Source organism: Struthio camelus, chromosome 10 (assembly GCF_040807025.1).
Source record: "Struthio camelus isolate bStrCam1 chromosome 10, bStrCam1.hap1, whole genome shotgun sequence".
NCBI lineage: Eukaryota > Metazoa > Chordata > Aves > Struthioniformes > Struthionidae > Struthio > Struthio camelus.
In genome coordinates, this window is record NC_090951.1 from 26504870 (window position 1) to 26531868 (window position 26999).

Genomic DNA, 26999 nt, shown 5'->3' on the forward strand with positions numbered 1-26999 from the left:
CACCTTTGGTCTGGTTGTGTTCAACGGGCCTGAGCGGTGAGAGCTTGCTTCCCTGCTCACCTCTCCCAGGCCAGTCGGGAGGCTCAGCTCATTAGTGCTGCTCCTAGCCAGCAGTGCCACAGGGCTTGGCCCTGGTGGCTCACTGCTTTGGCAAGCTCCTGGCTGGTCCTGAGTTGCCTAAGCAACCAGAGGCACACAAACACTGAGTGCCTGGCTCCAGCTGCTGCTCTGTTTGCAACCAAACACACAAGTTCCTGGTAACAGTCCCTGGGAAGAGGTCCTATTTGGAGCCAGGGCTTGCTGCCACCGGCAGCTCACTGCTGTATGTGTGAGGTGGGGGTGGCCTGGGCACTGAGGTGTATGGCTGCTGGGAGCAGGGCTTCAGGAGCTTGGTGTGGCTGTCCTGCCCCTGGTGGTGAGAAGAGTCGGGGCAGTGGGCAGAACATGTTGCTATGCTGCCAGGGTGGCTGGGCCATGTGTGCTCTCCAGCTAGATCCTTGCCAGTGATCTGGGTCTGCATTGCCTCCTGTTACGAGCTGGGTTCCTTAGATAACAGCTGGGGTTATTTTGCAGGTGCCTCAGCACATGAGCCAAATCAGCAGCCCCTATGTTGTACAGGATCTGCCCAAGCTGCAGGGGATGTGTCCAGGACACACATGTGGTGGGGTTTTCCCTCTTGGGACTTACTCACTGCTTGGTTCCCTGCTGGCTCCTAGCCGTGCACCTACTGCATCACACTCACCTGCTTTTTAAAACACAGGCCACACAAAAGGCTATTTTATTCTGGGCTAGTTTTAACCTCACCCCACAAACATGGAGGGCAGGCTAGGAAAGAGCGCTGGGGGCAGAGGGTTATCCTCCCTTTGAGCAGGCCAGAGGGTGGCCCGCGGGGCCTGTGGGGTTTAGGGCAGGTGTGCCCCTAAATGCTCTTCTGTAGTGCAGACAGGAGCTTACTATGTTCCTTCTCTCAAAAATTCAGTGCTTGGGGGGCTTAATTCCCTGCTACCTCCATTGCCCACATGCAAATATGAGATGCAGAATTCCCAGGACAAGGCAGAATCGCATTCCCTACTGGTCAGTGCAAGTGCGTCCCACATTCCTGTCCTTGTGCACAGACATGGAGGATTTGACCAGGAAGCAATGTTTTGTGAAGGAGTGAGTGTGTCAGAGCTTGCAAGGCCCTGTGAGATCAATCCTCTTTGTGTATATGGCTTCCATCAGGACCGTGGGCGAAGTAAAAGGGGATACTCATGTCAGGACAGCTCTGGGTATGCAATGAAAGGGAATTGCAGGTGCTGTTGTACCCTTTGGGGACTGGGGAGGTGCTGCTGGAGCTGACTGCTACATCACAACAGCTGGGCGATCAACCTGGTGCAGCTCAAACGCCCAAGCTCTTCTTGCATCTCCTGCCCTCGCCAGAAGGACCTGGAGCTGCTAGATTATGACAGTCAAGCAAAACAGGAGTCCTCTGGGCCCTGCTGTGACTGCACTGCTCCTCCTGCAGTTCCCATGCATCCTCACCACCTCTCCTCCTGTTCATAACAACACATTTGGAGCCCAAGTTTGTTGTGTAGCATCCCTCACCTCTGCCCTCTCCTAACATGCTGGGGTCAGGGATTCTCAGGGCCTTCCTGGAAGCAGAAATACCTTAATATAAGCTCTGCCACAGGAGGCTACTGGCAAGCACAGAAAAGCATGCAAGCAGAAAAGCAGATGTTTTATTTGGCTGCAAACTCTCCATGAAGGGCAAAAGTGCTTTGTTTGATGAATGCCCTAAAAGTTCAATAATTGGCACAGAGATCTGATGTGCTTTTGATATTGGAAAATCAAGACTGGGAAGGGGATTTCTGCCCGACTTTAAGTTTGCATGTGCCAAGAACAGCAGCTCTGCCATATCTGTATCCAGCAGCAGAGCTGGCTGACAATTCTGACAGCCAAGGAGGCATGACATTAGAGAACAGCAGTTGTCCCTCTTCCAGCTGATCACCCCACCTCTGCCTCTGAGGCTCTGGGCCCCAGTGCAGCAGCAGCTTAGCAGTCCATGTAGCAGCTGCTCAGTGCCCACAGTTTGCAAGCCAGCAAGGCAGGTGGATGGGTCCTTGATTTGGGTTACCCCTGTAAGTTCAACTGAAAGCTGGGGGAGTTCAGCAGCTGCTAAGTCAATGGAGTATCCAGGGATGGAACCACAGGGCTGCCAGCCTGGTTGAGCCAGTCTTCCTATCAATCAGAGCCCATGGAGCCTTGCTCTGAATCCTGAACAAAAGCAGCTTCTTTCCAGCCTGAGAAGCCATAGCAGACATTACACAGGGGTTAGCAGTTTCCACACCTTGCCAAGCCACCCAGCTTAAAAGTGCTTTTTACCCACTCCAGGTCCTCTGCAAGTTCTCCACTGAACACTCTTCAAATTGCATAAGACTTTTCTCCTCCGAACTTCTTGTTTCCAAGAAGGCAGTTTCAGTGCTGGTGGGCTCAGTGCAGCACCCTGCATAGGGACCGAGGCTGGGTGATGAGACTAGCAATGGCCATTTGGCCTGACTGCCCCAGCCAGGCTGATATCTTGGTCCTCTTCTAAGGAGCAAGGACTACTGATCACAGCCGGGGCAAGAGCATCTTTGCCAGCAGGCTAGCTAATTTGGTGAGGGGAGTGGCCAATGTCACTGTGAGGCCCTGCTCTATGATCTTTGAAAGGTCCTGATGATGGGGGAGGCTTCTGATGAATGGAAAGAGACAGATGTCACACCTGTCTTCAGGAAGGGCAAGAAGAAGAAGCCAGAGAGCTAGAGGCCAATCAGCCATGCTTCCATCTCTGGGAAGGTGATGGAGCGAATCTTCCCGGAGCAATTTTCAAGCACATCAAGGATAAGATAGTGACTAGAAACAACAGCCACCATGCCAGGAGCAGATCTTGCCTGACCAATCCCATTGCACTCTCTGAGGAGATGGCTGGCTGTAGACTGTATGGACAAGGGGAGGGCTGTTTGTCTTGACTTTAGCAAGGCCTTTGACACTGTCTTCCACAGATGACTCATAGCCAAACTGGAGAAGCATGATCTGGAAAAGAGGGCTACAGGGTGGGTGGAAAATTGTCTGGATCAAGAGGCTCAGAGTGGTCAACAGTACAAAGTCCAACAACTAGTTATTAGCAGTGTTCCTCAGGGATGAAATGTAGGGCCAATATTGTTCAATATCTTTATTAATGACCTGGACGATTGGCCAGTGTGAGCTCTCAGCAGTTTTGTGCCTGATATCAAACTCGGGGGAGTGGTTGATAACAGTGGAGGGAACTTGACAGGCTGAAGGACTGGGCTGGCAGGAACCTCATGGAGCTGAACAAAGGCAAACGCAACATTCTCCTCTGGGAGAGAACAGCTCACAGAGCAGGCCAGGCCAGGGCAGCTGCCAGGGGAGCAGGGCTGCAGGAAGGTCCTGGGGTGCTGAGGGACAACAAGCTGGCCAAGAGTCAGCAGGGTGCCCCTGCACTGCAGCAGCCAGCTGCGACCATGCTAGCAAGAGTACACATGTCAGGATGAGGTGAGGGAGACTTCCCTTATATTTGGCACCAGTGAGAGCGCATCTAGTAGTGGGTCCAATTTGGACTCCCCAGGGCAAGAAAAACAGAAATAGACTGGTGCAAGTCCAGCAGAAGCCCCCGCAAGATCACCCTCTCTGGAGCACAAGACATACAAGTAGAGGCCAAGAGAGGGTTGGGGGTAGTTAGTCTTGATGAGGCCAAGGGGGAGAAGAGAAAGCTTTACTGTTGTATTCCCATACCTAATAGCTGTCTCAGCTGGAAAGTGTCTCAGCCAGTATTAACATTGTTTGCATTGACTGAAGCCACAGTCCCTAAGCCTCAAAGCTTTTTTGTCCTTTCCATTTGTTTTTTCCACTCAGTTCCACTGTAATTGCCCTTCTCACAGCTCACACAGCAGAAAGGCATGCCAGACTGTGCACTTGCTTGTGCTGGTACAACCAGTCACCTACTGCACCATTTCAAACCAACCCAAAAGCTCTTATAGGCAGATGTCCTGGGTTGCCAGTGACACATGAGGGCTTAACTCAGTGGTTATTATGAACTTAGCTGTGTGAGGATCAACCTGCAAGAGAAAACATGGCACTGCTGCTCAGGAAGACCTGCAATCTGTCATTAGCATCCCAGGAGAACTGGTAAGAATCACTGGAGGTTGAGGAAAGAAGCAAAAGAAACAACAAAGTCTTCTCTTAGGAGCAGTGGGAGCGTGGTGAGGGATATGGCAGAGTCTCCTCTGTAGTTCACAGAATCACAGAATCACAGAACGGTTGAGATTGGAAGGGACCTCTGGAGATCATCTAGGCCAACCCCCCTGCTCAAGCAGGGTCCTCTAGAGTACGTTGCCCAGGATCACGTCCAGACAGGTTTTGAATATCTCCAGTGAAGGAGCCTCTACAACCTCTCTGGGCAACCTGTTCCTCTGTCACCCTCACAGTCAAGAAGTTTTTCCTCATGTTCAGACGGAACTGCCTGTGTTTCAGCATGTGCCCATTGCCTCTTGTCCTGTCACTGGGCACCACGGAGAAGAGCGTGGCCCCATCCTCTTGACACTCTCACAGAATCACAGAATCGTTTAGGTTGGAAGGGCCCTCTGGACATCATCTAGTCCAACTCCCCTGCTCAAGCAGGGTCACCCAGCATATTGCCCAGGATCGCGTCCAGACAGGTTTTGAATATCTCCAGCGAAGGAGACTCCACTACCTCTCTGGGCAACCTGTTCCAATGCTCTGTCACCCTCCCAGTGAAGAAGTTTTTTTCTCAGGTTCAGATGGAACTTCCTGTGGTTCAGTTTGTGCCCATTGCCTCTTGTCCTGTTGCTGGGCACCACGGAGAAGAGGCTGGCCTCATCCTCTTGACACTCCCCCTTCAGATACTTATACACGTTGATGAGATCGCCTCTCAATCTTCTCTTCTCCAGGCTCAACAGGCCCAGCTCTTGCAGTCTTTCTTCATAGGAGAGGTGCTCCAGCCCTCTAATCATCTTTGTAGCCCTCCGCTGGACTCTCTCCAGGAGTGCCATGTCTCTCTTGTCCTGGGGAGCCCACAACTGGACACAGTACTCCAGGGGAGGCCTCCCCAGGGCTGAGGAGAGGGGCAGGATCACCTCCCTCCACCTGCTGGCAACACTCTGCCTAATGCACCCCAGGAGACCGTTGGCCGCCTTGGCCACAAGGGCACACTGCTGCCTCATGGTTAACTTGTCCACCAGGACTCCCAGGTCCTTCTCGGCAGAGCTGCTTTCCAGCAGGTCAACCCCCAGCCTGTACTGGTGCATGGGATTATTCCTGCCTAGGTGCAGGACCTTGCGCTTGCCTTTGTTGGACTTCATGAGGTTCCTCTCCGCCCACCTCTCCAGCCTGTCCAGGTCCCTCTGAAGGGCAGCACAGCCTTCTGGTGTGTTAGCCTCTCCCCCCAGTTTAGTATCATCAGCAAACTTGCTGAAGGTGCACTCTGTCCCTTCCTCCAGGTCATTGATGAATATATTGAACAAGACTGGACCCAGGACTGACCCCTAGGGGGACACCACTAGCCACAGGCCTCCAACTAGACTCTGCGCCATTCACCACAACCCTCTGAGCTCGGCCATCCAGCCAGTTCTCAATCCACCTCACCGTCCACTCATCCAACCCACACTTCCTGAGCTTACCTAGGAGGATGTGATGGGAGACAGTGTCAAAAGCCTTGCTCAAGTCCAGGGAGACAACATCCACTGCTCCGCCCTCATCTGCCCAGCCAGTCATTCCGTCATAGAAGGCTATCCGATTGGTCAAGCATGGTTTCCCTTTGGTGAATCCATGCTGACTACTCCTGATCACCTTCTTGTCCTCCACATGCTTAGTGATGACCTCCAGGAGGAGCTGTTCTATCACCTTTCCAGGGATGGAGGTGAGGCTGACAGGTCTGTAGTTTCCTGGCTGCTCCTTCTGGCCCTTTTGGAAGACTGGAGTGATATTGGCCGCCTTCCAGTCCTCAGGCACCTCTCCTGATCTCCAGGACCTTTCCAAGATGATGGAGAGTGGCCTAGCAATAACATCCGCCAGCTCCCTCAGCCCTCGTGGGTGCATCCCATCAGGGCCCATGGTTCTGTGGATGTCAGGTTTGCCCGAATGATCTCTAACCTACTCCTCCCCCACCAAGGGAGAGTCTTCCTTTCTCCAGGTATTCTCTTTTGTCCCCAGGGTCTGGAATTCCTGAGGGCTGGCCTTAGCAGTGAAGACTGAAGCAAAGGCAGCATTCAGCAACTCTGCCTTCTCTGTATCCTTCGTCACCAGGGCACCCGCCCCATTCAGCAGCGGGCCCAACATTTCCCCTCGTCTTCCTTTTGCTATTGATGTATTTGAAGAAGCCCTTCTTGTTGTCCGTGACATCCCTTGCCAGATTTCATTCCAAATGGGCCTTAGCCTTCCTTGTCGCATCCCTGCATACTCTGACAACATCCCTGTATTCCTCCCAAGTGGCCTGTCCCCTTCTCCACATTCTGTAGACTTCCTTCTTCTGCTGGAGTTTTGCCAGGAGTTCCTTGCTCATCCATTCAGGTCTCCTGCCCACTTTGCTGGACTTCTTCCTCAGAGGGATGCACCCGTCTTGAGCCTGGAGGAAGTGATACTTGAATATTAACCAGCTCTCTCGGACCCCCCTTCCTTCAAGGGCCTACCCCATGTGATTCTTCCAAGTAGGTCCCTGAAGAGGCCCAAGTTAGCTCTCCTGAAGTCCAGCGTTGCAATCCTACTCATTGCCCTGCTCCCTCCTCGTAGGATCCTCAACTCCACCATCTCATGGTCACTGCAGCCAAGGCTGCCCCCAACCTTCACATCTCCAACCAGACCTTCTTTGTTTGTTAGTACAGGGTCTAGCATTGCACCTCTCCTTGTTGGCGCCTCACCACCTGTGTCAAAAAGTTATCCTCAGTGCTCTCAGGAACCTCCTTGACTGTTTGTGCCTAGCTGTGCTGTCTTCCCAGCAGATGTCAGGGTGGTTGAAGTCTCCCATGAGAACCAGGGCCTGTGATCATGAGGCTACTTCCAGCTGTCGGTAGAAGGCCTCATCGATGACTTCCTCCTGGTCAGGTGGCCTGTAGTAAACCCCCACAACAGTGTCACCCATGTTAGCCCGCCCTTTAATCCTTACCCATAGGCTCTCAACTTGCTCTTCATCCACCCCGAGGCAGAGCTCCATACATTCTAGTTGCTCCCTCACATAAAGAGCAACTCCACCACCTCGCCTTCCTGGCCTGTCTTTCCTAAAAAGCACATAGCCATCCATGACAGCATCCCAGTCATGTGAACTATCCCACCCTGTCTCTGTAACTGCAATGAGATCATGGCCCTGCGACCGCACACAGATCTCCAACTCTTCCTGTTTATTCCCCATGCTGCGTGCATTGCTATACAGGCATTTCAGAGAGCCAGTCAAGCATGCAGGCTTCCCAGGAGAGGTGCAAGAGGAGCCTCCATAGCCATGTCCCATGCTGTCTCCCCTGGCTGTATGCACCCGCTGGAGGCATCCTGACTTGAGCGGTATTTTACTGACTACCCTGTCTCTATACCACTCCCCTTCCCCCATCTTGCCTAGTTTAAAGCCCTCCGTACCAGGCTGGCCAATCTGTTGGCAAAGACACGCGTGCCCCGCTTGGTAAGGTGGATCCCATCGCTCCCCATCAGCTGTTGATCTTCAAACAGGGTCCCATGGTCATAGAAACCAAAGCCCTGTTACCAACACCAGCGGCGCAGCCAGCTGTTAACTTGGAAAACTCGTCTACTCCTCCTCCCGTCCTTTCCCCTCACAGGCAAGATTGAAGAGAAGTATCTCCCTTCAGATACTTGTAGACATTGATGAGATCGCCTCTCAGCCTTCTCTTCTCCAGGCTAAACAGGCCCAGCTCTCTCAGCCTTTTTTCAGAGGAGAGATGCTCCAGTCCCCTCCTCATCTTTGTATGATGTACTGCTCTCCAGTAGTGCCATCAGTAGTTCCTGATCTTTAGTGCAAGTAGTTCTGCAGCTGCTAACCCCAGTTTCTAACTATCTTGTCTCCATTATTTTATCTTCTGTCTCTTTATGGAAGTTCATTCTTAGCACTTTCCTTTCCCAAGCTCAGACAGATCCAAGACTCTTCCCAGTGTGCAGAAGGTAAGTCCCTGGACATAAGGTCCTGCTGCATGCCTGTCTTCTCTGCATATGCCAAGTGCTGGCTGCTAGGGAAAGCTGCTTCCATTTCCACAGAGTAAAGTGTCTCCATAGGATGGGGATGTAAAAGTCCTTCCTTATTGTGATTCTGCAAGGCAATTCCTGTAGGCAGGTTGTTTGTGAGCATATTTTTTTTGGTTGGTTTACCTTAGCATGCTTTACAGAAGTTTGTGAAATGCTGCCTTTGCCTCAAGTCAAATTGCTTCTCACACTACTACTAGCAGAATTTAGTGGAAATGGCACTACCTATCTATGTCTTCAGGTTTTACATTTAAGAGCAATGGTTTAAAAAGTGGCATGTATAAGTGATCTTCCTGGCTTAATCACTGATACACACAAACTTAAGGTGATCAAACTGCTACAGAACTGCTACAATCCAAGGAAAAAGCAAGCCACTGCATTGAGAACCTTTTCAAACATTCTCTGACACATGCAGAAGTGAGATGTTAGTAGCTGGGCTGTGCGTGTCACCCCCCTCAGAGAAGCTGATAGCATGTGCTGGCTCCAATGCAGCATGCTGAAATGGCAGCAAGCTAAGGACAAACGTGCTCTAACAGTCCCTTTTACTAAACTTCAGCATTGCAGTCCCTTTTACTAAACTTCAGCATTGCTTTACACTTCTGAAACTTGCATGTTTCCCCTGATAAAGTAGTCTCCCTGCCCATGCTAACTTTACGTATCTGAGCACATGAGGGAGAAATGAAATCATTACTGACTATCACTTGATTCTGCTGACTGAACCTTAAAAAGGATGTTGAAAAACCAAGGTTTTAGAAAAACTCAAAAATAATTCAAAGCCTGAAAGATAAGAAAATAAGATCTGCCTCTGCTAAGACAAAGATAGCTCCTTAAAAGCTGACTTGACTGCAACCTTGTTATTATGAGAGAAATTGTCTACAAGTCTTTTATTTAGCAGATGAAGCTGAAGTTAGAAAGATTCTAGTTGGAAATAAGCTATCACTTTCACAAACTAAGATGATTAACCACTGGGACAGCTTTCAAGGGAAGCAGCAAAACCTTTTTGCTTGTGGCCATTACACTGAAATGGAATGTGATTTAAAAAGATGCATCTGGGTGCTATTACACACCTTGGGACTTGATACTATTACAGTGAGCACAAGAATAACCTTCCTCACTGCAGGATTCAGTGGGTTCCTTTAGTTAATAAACATCCACGCATGAAAGCAGTGGGTAATGTTGCCGATGACAGGAAGCTAATGACTTTTCGTAATCAAATGAAGTCAGCCTGTATTTGATCTGACACTTTCCTGGGCTCCTTGCTAGGGTGTCATTAAGTTCATTTAAGTAAGTCAGGAAGTGAGGCCAAGAGGAATTGTCGGTATATGGCATTAGACATAAACTACTCCCTCTCCATAAATTTCTGGGCCTCTTGGCATCAGTGAAAGCTGTGACAATGCTGGAGATAGCACTAGCTGGCAGACTATTACCATATCAATCTATGGTAATAGTCTGCCAGCTCACCAGTCACTATAGCCAAAGATGTCACATTGGTCTTTCCTTGGTAGTAGGAAGTATTGTGGTAAACAGAAAGATCACTTGGCTGCAGCCCAGCCCAGCCTCCTGGCCAGTGAACTGTTCATCAGACAGTCTCTTGACACACATAGATAAAATTTGTTCCCATTAATTTTGTCTACATGGTGGCTCAGAGAATTTTACCAATGAAGTATTAAATGACAATGCTCTGGGCTACCTGATTTCAAGTCTAGGTCATGCAAGTGGCTATCAAAAAGGGTTTTCCATGATCTTCATGGCATAGAAAGCTCAGCTTTGGTTTATTACCCTGGCCTTTTTTCAGTTGAAAGGTCTTGCGTAATATTTATCGCCCATGTTTGAATGCAGCTTACTTTTTGGCACGGGCACGCCCTGTAAGTACTATCACATTTACTGTCTATGATTCTGTTTTGTTTTTTTCCCCTGTGTTATTGGCTCTAGGTGTGCTGACCCTACTAGTGATACCTGCCTCTGCATTTGACTGGAGCACTGGGAGAGGGAAGACAGTAGTAGTAGTTACTTAATAGTGTTCTTGATTAACACCATCATATCTCGGGAAGCTTGAAGGCTAGGTCTGGGCTTGGCGGGAGATGAGATAAAATTGCCTATTGCTTGTAATTGACTCCTGGATAATTTTAGGTAAATGCCTACTAATTATTTTACTTCTACTGAACATGTCAGTTCCTTTTTATGTGAATTTCTGGATTCCTGCTTTGACTAAGAAAGAGCCTTTTCACTTGCACCACGGTGCAAATCATGAAGCAGCTGGCTCACACTAATTATCACTTAAGCCCAAAATTTTTCAGAGACAATCTAGCTAAATTAAGGCTTACTGCAACATGGGACCTCCAAGACGTGCTGTTTTAAATGCTTACAGGTTTTAGTAATTGCCATCACAGCATAACTGTGTTAGAACAATTCCTTTCATCAAAGAGAGGAATTGATTAGTATGAGGAAAGCTGAGGTTATTGGAGGACTCAGTCTTCTTCAGAGTGTTTTTTCTGAATCATAGAATCACAGAATAGTTGGGGATGGAATGGACCTCTGGAGATCATCTAGTCCAACATCCCAAGCTCAAGCAGGGTCACCAGGAGCACGTTGCCTAGGACCATGTCCAGACAGCTTATGAATATCTCCAGGGAAGGAGACTCCACAACCTCTCTGGGCAACCTGGTCCAGTGTTCAACCATCCTCACAGTGAAAAAGCGTTTTCTTGTGTTCAAGTGGAATTCCCTGCGTGCCAGTTTGTGCCCATTGCCTCTTGTCCTGTCACTGGGCACCACGGAGAAGAGTCTGGCCCCGTCCTCTTTATAGCCTCTCACCAGACATTTACACACATTGATAAGATCTCCCCGAACCTCCTCTTCTCCACACTAAACAGTCCCAGCTCTATCAGCCTCTCCTCAGATGAGAGACACTTCAGTCCCTTAATCATCTTTGTGGCCCTTTGCTGGACTCACTCCAGTAAATCCATGCCTTTCTGGTCCTGCGAGGAGAATTGGCCATCGCTCCAACTGCGGCCTCACCAGCGCTGAGCAGAGGGGAAGGATCACCTCCCTCGACCTGCTGGCAATGTTCTTCCTAATGCAGCCCGGGATACCATTGGCCGTCTTTCTTTGCCATGAGGCTGCATTGCTGGCCCAAGTTCAACTTCATGTGCACCAGGACTCCCCGGCTCCTTCTCTGCAAAGGAGAAGCTGCTCCCCAGCTGGTCAGCCCCCAGCCTGTATTCGTGCATGCGGTTCTTCTACCCTAGGCACAGGACTTTGCACTTCCCTTTGTTGAGCTTCAGGAGGGTCCCCTCTGCCCGTTTCTCCTGTCTGTCGGGGTTCCTCTGAATAGCACCACAACCATCTGGTGTATCAGCCACTCCTCCCAGTTTTGTATGGCCTGCAACCTTGCTGAGGGTGCATTTGCTCCCATCATCCAGGTCATTAATGAAGATGTTAAACGGGCCCCAAGATCAACTCTTGGGGGACACCACTAGTGACTGGCCTCCAGACGGACTTGGTGCTGCTGATCACAACCCTCTGAGCCCAGCAGTTCAGCCAGTTATCAGTCCACCTCGCTGACCACCTACCTATCCCATACTTCATCAGCTTGTCTGTGAGGATGTTATGGGAGACAGCGTCAAAAGCATTACTAAAGTCCAGAGAAACAACATTGACTGCTCTCCCCTCATCCACCAAGCCAGTCATCTCATCATAGAAGGCTATCAGGTTGGTTAAATGCAATTTCCCCTTCATCAGTCCATGCTGACTACTCTCAATCACCTTAGCTTCACGTCTGGAAATAGTATCAAGGATTAGCTGCTCCACCACTTTTTCAGGAATTCATGCGAGGCTGACCAGCCTGTAATTCCTTGTATCCTCCTTTGTGCCCTTTTTGAAGATAGGAGTGATATTTGCTCTCTTCCAGTCTTCAAGAACTTCTCCTGATCAATCATGACCGTTCAAAGATATTCGAGAGTAGCTTCACAATGACATCAGCCAGCTCCCTCAGCGCTCGTGGTTACATCCCATCAGGGCTGGTGGACACATGTATGTCCAGTTTGTTTCATTGTTCCCTAACATGGTCCTCCTCCACCAAGGTTAAGTCTTCCAGACTTCCCCTCTGGTCTCAGCAGCGTTGGATTCCTGAGGGCTGCTTTTATCAGTCAAGAATGAAGTGAAGAAGGCATTCAGTACCTCTGCCTTTTTGGTGTCCTTTGTTACCAGCACCCCTGCCTCATTTAGCTGTGGGCCCACATTTTTCCTAGCCTTCCTTCTGCTGCTTATGTAGAAGCCTTTCTTGTTGCCTTTCACATCCCTTGCCAGTTTCAGCTCCAGGTGGGCTTTAGCTCTCCTAGCTCCCTTCCTGCATGTTCTGATAGTCTCTCTCTATTCCTCCTGGGTCACCTGTCCTTCCTTCCACCTATTGTACACTTCCCTTTTTATGTCTGAGTTTAGTCAGGAGCTACTTGTTCATCCATGCAGGCCTCTTGCCACCTTTGCTTGATTTGCTGCTTGTTGGGATGGACCATTCTTGAACTTGGAGGAGGTGATCCTTGACTATCGGTCAGCTCTGAAATGGCAGTCCTCAAAATAGCAACTGGCTGCAGTGGTCCACTTCCAGATAAGCAGGGAAGGAGAGTCTGAATCACATTTACAGGCTATGCAGAAATAACATTGTCCTGGAAATGCCTCATCAGACTGTGTGCTAAGAAAATGCGCAGTTCAATCTACAGTCTCACACTGATGCAAAGGGTAGCATTAGCCAGAAGGAAAGTTATCAAAATATGACCTCAGATTTCCTCAGAACAACCTATTTATCTGCCCCAAGGTCACTGCCCTAGAGATCTGATCTAAAATCATCTTGGGTGATGTCTGTACTAAGTGCTTCACACTATGGCAGCAAGCTGTGTACCTGGGACTAGGCATCTGGCTCCCCTGAGTGGTCATTTTTGTCTGGGATGAGTGGTTTGACCAGAGATAACTGATGAAGAGAGTGAGCACTCTGTTCATCAACGCTGCAGATTCACCCCTAGAAGGGTGACACAGTGAATGCCAGTAAGTCCAGCAGGGTCATGATGGGTTGCTATAAGATTTCAGCTAGCTAACGTGTTCTTGACAAGTTCAAAGGCCTAACCTCTCAGGCTGTGGCAGAACCGTAGGGAGTCTGAGTCTTCATTGTGACAGTAATCAATGGGCATAAACTGAAACACAGGAAGTTCCATCTGAACATGAGGGAAAAACTTCTTGACTGTGAGGGTGACAGAGCACTGGACCAGGTTGCCCAGAGAGGTTGTGGAGTCTCCTTCCCTGGAGATATTCAAAACCTGTCTGGACGTGATCCTGGGCAACGTACTCTAGAGGACCCTGCTTGAGCAGGGGGGTTGGCCTAGATGATCTCCAGAGGCCCCTTCCAACCTCAACCGTTCTGTGATTCTATGATTCTGTGATCACAGAGCATAAAGAAACAAACAGGTTTGCTGTTTAGTGAGGAACAGAGAAGGTGTCATAGCTGACCTCCTCTTTCTGTCCTGTCTAGGAACTCAAAGAAGAACTGATAGACATTGCTATTCCAAAAGTCCTGCTCTTCTATGTGCTAAGTTGCACTGAAGTACACTTGGGAGAGAAATGCCGTGAAAGAATAGCACACACGCATGAACATATATTTGAGCTGCAGATGGTGGCGTAATGGGACTGCATTTACTTCTATAGTGAGCATCCTTCTACTGTGTATTGCACTGTACCGTGCAGATCCTTGGCCTCAAGCCAGGCAAACAGCTTCCTTATCTCATCGTAATTCAATTGCCGCCTTCTATACTTTTCCCTTTCACTGTAAGACCGATGGCCAACAGTGTCCAAAATACAGACACTAGATGGCAAAATGCATTCAGCAAGAGAGCAGCTCAGATCCTGGTGGATCAAACACTTTCTCAGAGGCAGAAATCTAAATCTGGGACTAGAACTTCAAATACTTGCAGTCAGTGCCATGAGATACTGGTCTCACTATAACGGTTACATGCAATATTTCACCTCCAACTACATATTGCCAGCACCATGTTAGGATATTGATTCAGTACAAATTTAGAGGGAATTGAATCAACTAAATTACCATCTTCCCAGCATGGCATGGTTTCAGATAGAATTTTATTATAGAGTAGTCATCCCCATATTAATATAAGAAGTGTGACAGAAATGTAAGAATACTAGTACTTGAATGTTTTCAGAGCTATGGGGGAAGGTAGGAGTAGGAAGATGATGAGAAATCAGTAAAAGCAAGCAATAAATTCAGTATCTTTAAATGCAGCATGACATTTCATTCGATACAAAATCAAACATAATCCATATTTAATGTCTATTTTGTTCCCTTTAGAGAGGACAATTGCATAATTGCTCTGAACTGCAGTACTGACCAGAGCTGCACACTGATGGTACTGGAGCAGATTTTTCTAATGGGGGTGATCTCTCACAACTGGTGCATCTTTCAGAAGGAAGAGGTGTTTTGTGAATAGTAGGACTGTTCTCTTTATTCAACTGTTGCATCAGGAAGTTGTTTGTGGACAGTAAAGACCTGGGCAAGATTGTTGCAGAAAAAGATTAAAATGCTGAGTACGCATTCAGCAGAGTGAACCTGCTATGATTAGAAAGATGTTTACAAACCTGATATACTGATTTCCATTTATTCAAATTCACATTTAAAAAGTTGAAGTTGTATTTAAAACTCTGATTTCAAGACAACTACAGCTATGCTTCATTTTAAGATTTCATACATAACTGGCTTCCAGCAGTTAATAACTAATAGTAACCATTCAAAAAGTGCTGTAGAGATTAATAGTATGTGCTAAGGCAGCTGGAAGCACATCAACACAATACTATGATTGCAAAAGGCATTCTCCTGTCTCTGATTTTGACCTGAGATACTTTTTCTAAACAAAGAAAAGGTTCATCAAGTCCAGCCGATTCAGGATTTCCCACTCATCGAACTGGCATTTTCATACCTTGGCTGAAAAATCTGTAACAGTTCCAGCCATGTGAATCTTGCAACACTTGATAATGATCATTTATTATTTACCCTGAAACACTTAACCATAATCACTTGCCCTTTTGTTTACTGTTTATGAAATGGAGCATTAATAAAAAACCCAACTACAGTATTTTCATTTTCCTCTCCTTGGAGAAACACTCTAAGTAAAGGACCTTCCAAGTTCAACTTGTGACTTGTCAGCCATGTGCCTTCTGTGACAGTCTCAGTTCTCTCAGAGATGATTAGTGAAAAGATATCTGGTATTTGATTAAGGTCTGAAGCATGTTTTCTGAGTCCTGAGCACTGAATATGTACAAAGAAGAGGTTCAACTGAGCTGAAGAGGGAACTGCCTGCCCTGCGCTTGCAGAGGTGGTTCTTGGAGATGCTAGAACTCTTGGTTCAGCTTTGCACACCAGCAGCTAACCCTCCAGGAATCCCATGTTGCAAAACAGGGGGAGGAGGTGGCTTTCCCTGCTCTCTGCTGTGCCCTTTGCACCTCCTTATGCAAAATACAGGTTAGCGTAGGACTGCAGTGTTTCCCTTGGAAGGCAATTTCATAGTTCAGTACAATTTTATAAATATTTATCCCATACACCTGTTGCCTGAAACAAATACTTCATCTGAGCTAGCATAGTCATAATTCCTCCTGCAGGTCAGTGGTATCATACCACCTCCCTTTGATAGCGGGCAGCTGAGAAAAGGCTACCCTGGCACTTGCTGCAGACAAACAGCATTGGCATAGGCTCTGACCATGGATCAGCTGATGTATAACAACTGTCTTTTCAGAATAGCTTGCTCATGTGCCAAAGCTCTGAATTCATTAATTTTGTCCCAGTGCAGTGGGTATTACAATAAACATACATAACCAAGAGCTGGAAGGATTCTTTTGGGACACTGGGTACCACCTCTTGCTGTGACAGGCAAGTTGTGTACTGTACCTGTGCACAATCCATACCTCTGACTGTCCTGCAGAAGAGCCACGGTCTCCTGAAGTCTGTTAAATTGTTTTAGTTCCAGCCTTAGAAATTCCACCTGGAAACTCAGCTGCTCATTTTTCCAAAGCAACTCATCTAAAGGGAACACAATGAGATGGGTAGAGCAAAATCAGCAAAAGCTTGTAAATGCATTTTTAATTAAAAAAAAAAATCTTGATACTAACAACAACCTGTGCATAACAGAAGCAGTTGTTATGAACAATATCAATTAATATCACAGTTATTATTGCTTTGTTGCAGAGCCGAAGCTGAACCTGCTTCAGGCATATTTCTGGATCACAAGCTTAAATGATGAGCTTACAAGTACTGCTGTACTGAGAGCGTGTCTAGCAGGAAGGGCTCTTTAATCCGAAAGACAAAAGGGGACTGTGGGATCCTAGGGATAGAGTGAATAGTAGTGAATAAAACAAATTGGAACAGATTGTGAAGCAACGTGGAACATTGTCTGTTACCTAAAGCCTTAAACTCAGGCCTGTATGACTGTCTAAAACACAACCTGCAACTCAGTGACAAGTTCCTGAGTCAGAAGCAGGATCCAGGGGACTGAATTCTACGGCCTTTGCTACGGGTCAGGTCAGAACAGATGCTCATACCTTTTTGGCTGTGAAATTGGTGAGGCTATCTCACCTGTTACCATTTATACTGGCCATTGAAGTGTTGGGCAAATGAAGATTAAGGTTTGGCCTACTGTCAGCTCATCTGTCTGAGGGCTAGGTACAGACAGAAGACATCTGATAATTACTTCCAGCTTGTGAGAATGCATGTTTTGGTCCTTGGGCAGTCAAGGTACCCAGTATCATGTTACTGTTCAGATATGTTTCCTTATCCTCGCGTTACAGTAGTTTTGTTCTTGTTGCAAAATGAATCAAACCTCCTAGAAGAGGCATATATGGCATAGCTGGATACTGGAATAATGTATGCATGTTGCATTCCGCCAGTGCTTGTAAGGCTTATAAAGTCACCATTAACTTGATCTGCTGTAGCCTAGGTGGCTATAAATGAATCCTTCCATTTCTAGAGGAACAGATTGTACAGCTGCTAAGGAAAAGACCTGTTTCATTCCTGACCATTCATCATTTAATAGTAGTGTGCTTAACTGCAAGGAGAAAAGAAAAATAATTTGAACACAATCATATTCCTCACAATAAACTAAAACTAAGCAATTTGACCCTACCATATGTGGGTGCTTGATTTCTTCGGATGTGATAATTAGAAGCAGCAGTCTGATCCATCTCTTGTAACTTGGAAGCTGACATCTGGGTCTCTTCCAGTCCTTTAAATAGCTGCTGCATCATATAATCCATTTGTGATGAGACAAGACAAAAAAAACCCAAAAATCAAAAAACAAAGGGTTGCAGAATCAAAATGATGTTAAAAGAAATGAAGCACTTCTCTACAGTTTTGCCCAGTAAGTCCCTAGGAACCTGTCCTTAGTAAGCCCTCTGAAGAGCGATAAATGAAAATGGGGGTAACATGGTTGTTTATTTAAGTGACCTCTTATGTCATTGCTTTGAAGTATGCATTTGAAACACGCTCCTAAAGAAGAAAAGGCATTTACAAAGCCTTACTACATAGGTGTACAAAAAATAACCTAAACAAACAATAAAATTGAAAACATGAAAAGATATTCAGGCATTTTGGCAGAGAGCTCAGATGATGTCAGAAAACAAATCTAAACAGCAATGTTTCTATGGTTGGTTTTTTTTTTTTTTTTGAGAGCTAATTGGAACCAGATTTTAGGTTTGGATTTAAATATTTCCCTGCCGCATTTGCAATGCTCTCCCTACATTAGGCATTTTAGTCTCAAGGCGTGAGTACGAGGCTATGGAGAAGAGGGAAAAACAGCAGCATCATCCTGCTCACATTACTGCCACAGGTTTATGCTGTGGATTTGGGAAAGTCATATAACTTGGCTGTCCTGATTCTTCTGTTGTGGTATAGTTTGGCTCGCTCTTTCTACCTTCATAAATCTAACTCCACTGAGACAGAGTTGCAAGAAGAATGAAGAGCCCAGTGTGGGTTAGCATTACAGCGAGATAACCCTGGAGCTCTTCTCAAGGTGGACCATGCAGGTTTTGAATTCCTGTCAGGAAGGGTATCTCATTGAACCCAGGCATCTCACTTCCTGACTGAGTGTGCTAGAGAGAGTAAGATCCACTTTAAAAAAAAAAAGACCAGTCTTCCATTGGATGAAGAGGTTGCTTTGATTTGATACACCCTGTAGCCATGCACTTGTTAAACCCAGCTTGAGGAAGGGAGCAGCAACACAACTGGAGGCAGGGTAGGGGAACAGGACCATTCCTGTCTGCAGAAGGCTGCAATAAAATCAGATGAAAATATGAAGCTGCAGCTGAAATGCATGTGCTTCATCTGAGAAGTGTAGTAATTTGAGCAACTATGGCACATGGCCCTAAACAGAAGGAGGATAGGCAAAAACAGTTGCTAGAAGTCTGGCTGCGGAGTTAACAGACCCAGATCTTTTCACGGTTAGACATTAGACAAAATCAATATAAACAGGATTGCTGAGCCAGGCAAATTGAGAGTGTTTGATGTTTGCTTGTTTTCCTGTGGACCAGATGAGGCTGGTCCTTAGCTGAACAGCTCCTCTCTGTGGCAGCTAGCTAGCCAGCATGGAGGATGTCAGCTAAACAGTGGTGGAAATGGATGCAAGATTTGGACAGAATCCCGTGGGATTGTACAGGCAAAGCAGTTACAAACAGGATTAGCAAGGACATGTACATTGATACCACTATCTGCGAGAAGCAAAGGCTTTGAACTGCTTTGTTAAGGACAGCAAGATTACTGTGCACTTTCCGAGTTTGTCCACCCCAGCCTCAGTGGAAAAACAAGTCAGGACTTCATTGTCATCTCATAACAACTAGAGGAAGCCCAAAGCCCTAACTACAGCTGCTCAGAGATTTTTCAAACAAAAGGCTTGCCAGGAAATATCAGATCAATGAACTGGAGATGTTTTTAGACCAAAACATCTGAGGCTCAACAAAGTTCTACCAAGTCCGAAGTAGGGTAGCACAGAGACCTGGCTGGGGATCCAACACTTTCCCTTGCCCCTGGCTCTAGGGAGACAGTAAGAAACTATTCTTGTTTCAAGGTGCCACTAATTTGATATTTCCTAGAACCAGTCTGTCAGTTCAAAATACAAGGAGTATTCAAAATGCATGAATAGAAACCTCACTGGAAGCAGTATTCCTTCTTGTTATTCCTCCTTGTAATTAAATCAGGTGATTCATCTTTCTACAGTTTCATTAATACAAGGAGGTTTTCCTTACTAAAACGTTCACAATAGGCTCATCTTCTTATTGAACTGCCATTAGCATGCCGACAAAGACAGACAGTTAAAGCCACCTACCGTAGCAATACCTGTTCTATCAAATTGTTCAGTATATTTCAGCTGGGGCCTTTGAACTTTGGAATCATTTCTAGCTAAGGTTGAGGAGCTGCGTCCAGCTGGAAGATGAATAGCATGCTGTGAAGAAGTACAAGCCACCAGATGCAAAAGCAAGTTTTGGGCTGGAACTACAGAGATACAAATAGATTTTAACAAAAATTTTAAAACTATTGTATTTTCTTTATCATTAAATGGCACTAGAGCAAAGACGGAAGTTTTTCCTTTCAAATTTTTCTCCTAGTGCCAAATTAAAGAGAAAAGCTGAAGTCTCAAAACTTTTGTAAAAATTGAAAATCAATCCAAAGGCTTTTGTGTTCTAATTAGAAATGTTCTACTTCAATATGACCTTTATGCTGCAAAAATATCTGACTATAAGCATCTCATTCCAATAACTTACGAATTTCCACTAAAAATCTGAAGGGAATATTATTGAAAATTAGCTTTTCCTTTGAAAAAAATACTATCAGTAGCATAGCAACTTATGAAAGGAAAAAAATTGTCAAAGAATTCCCAGGGAGATCCAAGTAACAACCTTCATATATAGTTTGAACTAAGACATTTCATAAGGCTTGAGTTCTAATATATTGGATGGCAATTAACTACAAGGCCTCTCTTTAAATTTACCTCTACACTATATACCTTAGTTATTCAACTGTTATCTACAGCGAGTGCAGTGACTGTATCATGTTACAGAAAAAATTTTTGCTTAGTGCTTAGGAAATGTGAAGCAGTATCAGAGACATGTTCCAGAACAAAATGGGAAGCTAATATCACTCTGAGGAGGAGAGCAGAATAAGGCCCCAAAGTCTAAATGCCACATGGTGATATAAATTCCTGACCTTAAATATGAATTGGAAAAAAGCAGAGAGATGTTTAAGTTTTTCCATATACTTGGAAAGCTTACCAAGAAAATCCTTGTTAAACAGAAGAGATCCAGATCCGTTCCAGTGACAATCTACCAATTCCAGGAGTTGCTGCAGAACAGCTGTAACGTGGGATGCTTTTTCAGGTCTGGTGGGACTCTGACTTTCTGCGACACCAGTACCATTACTCAGCTCACTGGAAAAAGACTAATGAGAAAAAGCCAAAGCTGCTTACTTTCTCAACTAATGTATGCAGTACATCTGCAAGCACCTCCTGTCTTAACTGGATAAATTTATCAGGTGTTTAGACTTGCACTTTTCCAACCGGTCACAAAAAAGTTAGAGGCACAGTATGATACTGAATTTACGTGAGAGAATAAAGAAAGGAGGCATGAATGGCCTCACGCAAATCTGCGTTTTCTGCAGCATCTCATCGGCAGTTTCACTAGTGCCCCTAGACACTAGTGCACTAGACCACTTGCTCTCTCTCATACCTATTTATATAACCAAGAATAATGTTAATTCCCTGAGTAGCACACGTCACACTGAAAGTTCATGTTCTCTGTTCATGTTCTCTGTGCTAAAACTCCTTTTGACCTCCAGGATCTTCCCCTGGTACTAACAGTGATCTGTAGTATCCTCCACACGTGACTCTCTATTCAAGTGCAGCAGCACAGACACACTTTAATTATGCCTTGTTATCAAACAGCCTAGAGTGGGCGCCTGTCAGTACTGTACCCAGTTAATGGTGGTGAAATCTGCATACTTCATCATCACACTTTTGCATTTCTTTTTGAAGTTCTTGAGGCATTGAAAAAAATCCTAGTCTGTTTTCCTGCAACCTGAAGGAAAAAACAGGCACAAAATACTCTTTGCAGCCAAAGAATGGTAAATGTAAACTTAGTGATGACGCAGCACAGGGTTTTCTTCCAGTGCTTTCCATGAGGATGGGACTAACAGGACACAAGAGAGAGTCCATACAGCCCAAGAGCTAAAATGCAGATACTCAGATGCTTGTATAATGCATAGCAGGATAAAATCTCTGCCTACTCTGTTCTGAAACATAAATATAAACTGCTTAAGACTGCTTAAGACCAAAGAGACCATCTAGTCAGATTCACTGAACAGCCTGTCCTGCACTCCTATCTGTTACTCCTGTAGTGAATCCAATAATCTGTAGAAATATTCAAGGCAAAGGCATCTCCCCTTGACTTGGGATACTGAGAGACAGAAAACCTACCTGTCTGTCTGTAATGCTGGGGGTGAGGGTTAGCAGTAAATGCAGCATAGACACTATGGAATTTTGTTCACCACAGTTTCTTTCCTCCACAAGCAAGAGGAGAAAATAAGACGCAGACTTCACTGTAGTGGCTGTAAATCATTGCAAATTCAGAGTGTTCTTTGGTAATATCCCAAGCTCAGTTAGAAACACTCAGGAACAACTGTACAGACAACCTGTTGCAAAATTATCCCAGTGCTACCAGAACTGGCTCCATCAAGTTTCGAGTTCAACTGTATTCAGACTCTTAAAGAGCAGCAGTGGATGGTCTCAGATTACAGTATTAAGTTATTACTTTTTAAAAGAAAAACGCTATTTTGTGTTATTCTTTACAGAACTTTTTTATACTAGGAGATTCATATTAACATCTCATTTTTCACATAAGCCTTTCTGAAGAGCAAATATCACAAATCATAAGACACTTGCCTCCTTGTGTGAGTCTTTGAAGCAATATTTAGGAGACATCAGTGAATGCAGGCTCTCACTTTGCTTGTATTCCACACTAGAAGGGCTTGAGGACTTACTAGCTGCAGGTTCTTTGATATTCCCAGTCAGTGAAGATAGCATTGTTGGTCTCATGGTTACTGGCTGTGAGTTCTCCAGTAACATATCAGCTGATAAAGAGTGAAGCTTCGATGTTGTATCACTGAAGCTTGCAGATAAAGTAGAAAAATGATTGGCTAGTAGAGCAGAGTTATGGTTTAGAGGTGTGCTGGTGTTCAGATCTATGGGAAAGAAAAGAGCAAAGCAAATAAATTTTCGCCAATTTTTTATCCTTATCTCCTCTATGAAGTGACTGATGCAGCAGCAGAAGTGGTTTGATTGTAAAGCACCAGGCCTTCACAGAGGACAATAACATCGAGGCACAAGTCTTCAAAGCTATACAGGGGATTAACTCCATTTAAACACCAATGTCCTGTTGATTTTAACAGGAATTAGTCGCCCAAACACCTTCAAGCATCTGTGTCTGACTGCCTATAGCTAGGAAAGACATTGAGGACGATCAGGTGTAAGGGGACCAGTCGAGGCAGAGTTGAGAAGAGGTTTACAGGTACAGTAACTTCCTTGGTAAACTGCAAACCTCTATTAAAAATAATAGATGTCAAAAGACAACTCAATTTAATGCAGACACTCAATTTTAGGCAAAATCAGGGTGTATCCCTTTGCAGGTACCTCATCTAAGGAACGTTTCGACTTAGGAGAACAGCCAAGGGAAACAGGCGTTGTTTCACTTTCAAGAAATTCTGTTTATGCAGTTGCAAGTGTAACACAGACTACAAAACTGCCAGATGGACACTTGTCACTGAGGAGTTCTGTGTTCATCAACACAAATATGAAATCGCCTCAGGTATCTGAAGAAGGCTGAAAGCTAACAGCTTGTTGCCCAGAATAGCTGATCTCAAGTCTTCGACACCAAGTGAGCACTTCATTACAGATAATGGTTATAACTTCACTGCATTCATCTGTTAAAACAAGATTCTTCACTTTACAGACACTGATTCTTCACCAACTTTGGTAATCAGGCTGTTTAGGGACAAATTGGGATCATGACTATATCGGAGAGCAAATTATCTGTACAGTGGTGTATTTTTGGTTTTGAAGAGTCTTCAAATTAATACACTCACCACAGATCTTAGGAATGAGATAAATGGAAGCACCTTTGCAGTAGCCTGAGATTAGGAAAAATAAAGCCTCTCATAAGTTATAAATACTTTTTTTTTTTTTTACCTGAGCTGATTTTGAAGGGACTTCTGCTGCTATTTCCTGTCTCGGTATGCTGTGTCAGCACACCACCACTGGAGGTCTGTGAAGATGTCTTCATTTCATTAGTAAGCCTCCCACTGCAATCTTTGTGGTCCATACTGCTCTTATCATTCTGCAGTTTTTTCAAAAAGTCTTTGTGCTGAGGAGTTGAGGTCAGGGAGACATGGTCAAAATTGTCAAAATTGCTTAGCCTTGTGTCTCTGGGTAACTTAAATGAATCAACTGTATTTGCAGCATTCAAATTCAATCTCTTTACAGAAGAAATTTCCTGGCTAAGCTCAAAAATACCAGACTTTTGTATTACGTCCTTCTCTGAGGAGGAGTCTAAAGTTTTGCTGTCGGAAAAAACCACCCGGTACCCTCCTTTTGTGAGTCCTGATCTTATTTTCTCTGGGGAGCGCAGGGATGAACGTAGCTGAGAGGGTGACGATAGGCGTTTCTGGTCTGGAAAGAAAACAAAATATGAAAGTATGAAGAATGAAACTAAAAACTGGAAAGCATTCACTTACAGCAGTGTTCGACTGGTGTTTTCCTTCCAACCTTAGGTGTGATAAATAAATTCGAATATTATAGCGCCTGCACCCACAGCATGACTTCTTCTACCGCCATACACACTAATGTTAAGATTCAGTAGTGCGAGAGGATGAACACTTAAATGACTGCCCAGCCCACTTAAGCAGGTTGCAGGATAGTGGGAATCAGTGTAGGAAAGTCATGTCAGCATTCCATCTGTATAAAGGGAATATTAAATTTGCCACCATTATGAGACCAAAACAGTTACCTGCTTCCAAATGGCTGTCATTCATCAGCTGCTTTCCTGAAACATCTTCCTTCTGAAAAATATTTGAAATATTACCAAATCATGAGTTGCACATTCATACATATGCTCCAATCTGCCCATATATTACAAAAGTATTTACAAGCCTGAAGACAAAGGAAAGAATCACAATGATATTTACACACCATTTATTATTCAAAGGCATAAATACATCGTCAGCAGCACAGGACACAAGAATTATATAATTTCAAGACCAGTAAGTTACTCATAAACACAAGCATAATACATAAAGGCAGAAAGAAAGGAAGATTTTTTTTTTGGTACAAAGTTTAAATGTGTGTAAAATGTGCTATTTCTGGGATCTACGATAAAATGCAGGGCAAAATTGTGATGGGCATACTTTTTATGAGCACATAAAGTAGTCTTGACTTGAAATACAGAGCACAGGGTAGCAGTCTTGAAGAAAATCTTAAGCGAACACTTAAAATTAATAGTGCTACTGAGTGAGACTCAGTAAATTTGACGGAAAATGCAGCGGCAGGGAAAGGAAGGCCAAAACTTCATGACTATCAGCCAAAACAGGAAAAAAAAAAAAGGAGCAAAGCTAAATGAAGCTCTGTTGGGCGTGATGGGAACAGAATTAAGTGATGATATAGGCAATTAATAAGGAGAAAAAAGGTGAAAAAATGAAAGCATCACCAAACTCACATACAGATTGTTTAAAGGAGCTGGCAATTCCCCTGTCCCCACTTAACGTCCATCAACTCAGAGAGGCCTTACCTGTTTGCCTTGTTTGATACTGCAGTGTTTACTCTCTGTAGCAGAACTGCTGGTCTCCATTGCTGAAATGGAGAAAATGCCTTACATTAACTATTTTTGGCTTGATTCTGCATTAGAAGGGAAATCATTGGAAGCAGTGACAACAGTTTTTCAGGTGACTTTAGGAAATGAAGCGTTTCCCCTATGCTGATCTTATACCCAGTGAAAACTTTAAAATATTTATGAGCACTCTCGTATCTCAAACTAAAGCCCTGCTTAAAATTCCTCTTTTGAGAAACTTCAAAATCTTGCCGGTTAATTATGATTAGTCAGGTAATGAGCTGTCACATTCTAGCTTTTCTTTGCTTTTTCTTACTCCTCTTGCTTCTCACCTTCTTTCTATTTTAAAAGAAATTACACGAACTGCATGCAATTAACCAACTCTGTCACCTCACCAGTGTGTTAATCTGCTTTTAGGATAAATTGCCGCCCTGCCTCTTCCTCTGCAGTCTTTAAGAATCTAAGCCAGCGAGGCAAGAGAGTCTCTTCACTTGCAGGGAACCTCACGCCCGAGTTCCAGCCTTATTTCAGCTTGTCCTGTGGTTGTCATGGAGGTCACAAAAACCTCTAACGCATGTAACATAGACACTGAAGTAACTCATGATACGACAGCTGATGATTTTACAACCGAGCCTCTCAAGAGCACAGTTAACTGGCTTGCGGAGGAACTTAAAGGAGCAAAAAATAGGCTGTTTATCTGTAAAAGAGCGAATTCAAATGGGAGCTAATCACCAAAGGTAACAACAATTCAGAGTCTCTAGGGAGCTACATTTTTACCGACTTAAATAAAGTTCAGGATCTTTGCTCCTGAATCACTTTTGAAATAGCGGTTTACGTTTTTTGAAAGTGGGCCCTAAAGCCTACCTATTCCCGTCAGTCACTGTGGCTCTTCCAGCAGGCCAGACACACTCTTCCTCCTAGGTGCAGGTACTTAACTCATCCCAGCACCCAGGCTAGACTAGCCAAAACAGGACATGCTTGACTATACGGTGCACTTCCATGGCAACAGCTTGTGAAGTCAAGCATACTGTTTCGACTTCAGTTCACTCAGGCAGAATGAGCCGTGAAGTCACAATCCCCATTTCACCTTTAGCCATGTCCCCGGAAGCAGACTGCAAAACGGTAACTCAGGATGAAGACTTACTTATAAAGCCATCAGATGAAACACTGATGTCTGAATCAGGATCTTCAGCCGTAACAGAGGAAATACAAGAACTGAGCTGACATGCAGCTCCACGCAGATAGCTCTGTTTTATTTTACAGACTTCTGCTGCTGCGTTTTGTAATCGCTTGTCTCATTTCCTGGGTCAAATAACATGTCATTACTTTCACTGCTGCTTGTTCTGCAGAACCAAGGCAGTGCTGAGAGAGGCAGCAACAATCTAGTCTGGCTCATGTTTTAACTAATCTTCATATTGTAACTTGAGTATGCTGCATCAGAAACCACTTGGATTGCACAAAAGAATCCCTTTGGTTTTATTTTGTAGCGTTACTTACGTGGTAAAACCACATTTCATAGTACAAGTGGTACTTTAAAGGTCTTTGAGTAAATAATGGCACAAGTTTATGGTGAATAATTCAGTAACGGTAACACTAGGTTTACCACCCGCCTCTTGGTATTTGCAGGTTAATGAAGGAAGAAAGCACCGATTCGGGCTAAAGACGGGAAGTGTGTAAGGCTTAAGCTGTAACTACTGGAACTGCAAGGTCTGCCTGCTCTCCAGGCCTGGCTGAAAGCGCTGGCCTACCTCCTACCCCGTACGCCAGCAACACCGGAGACCCAGCGGAGCTAACGAACCACACGTGGAAAGACACCTTTCCACAGCATTTATGAACTGCCAGGGTAACTTTACAACATTT

The 26999-nt window shown here is 45.1% G+C and overlaps 1 protein-coding gene across 1 annotated transcript; it reads right to left on the bottom strand.

Moving 5' to 3' along the window:
* Positions 1-14340: 14340 nt before the first annotated feature.
* On the bottom strand, positions 14341-26289 carry LRRC36 (leucine rich repeat containing 36). The gene is made up of 10 exons (XM_009690371.2): positions 26284-26289; positions 25101-25162; positions 24324-24375; positions 23507-23986; positions 22205-22503; positions 20541-20706; positions 19598-19764; positions 17405-17516; positions 16191-16305; positions 14341-14781 (listed from the first exon to the last, which is right to left on the bottom strand). Exons 2-10 carry the CDS (start codon positions 25158-25160, stop codon positions 14580-14582), a joined length of 1653 nt encoding a protein of 550 aa, XP_009688666.2. The 5' UTR covers positions 25161-25162; positions 26284-26289; the 3' UTR covers positions 14341-14579.
* Positions 26290-26999: the final 710 nt, after the last annotated feature.

What these genes read in the sequence shown, in the direction of transcription:
- LRRC36 (XM_009690371.2), bottom strand. Translation starts at nt 25,160, where the DNA reads ATGGAGACCAGCAGTTCTGCTACAGAGAGTAAACACTGCAGTATCAAA. An exon ending in GTATCAAACAAGGCAAACAG is followed by an intron (nt 24,376 to 25,100) that starts GTAAGGCCTCTC and finishes AATATTTTTCAG; the next exon opens with AAGGAAGATGTTTCAGGAAA. An exon ending in AAATCAAGCACCCACATATG is followed by an intron (nt 16,306 to 17,404) that starts GTAGGGTCAAAT and finishes TGTTCCCTTTAG; the next exon opens with ATGAGTTGCTTTGGAAAAAT.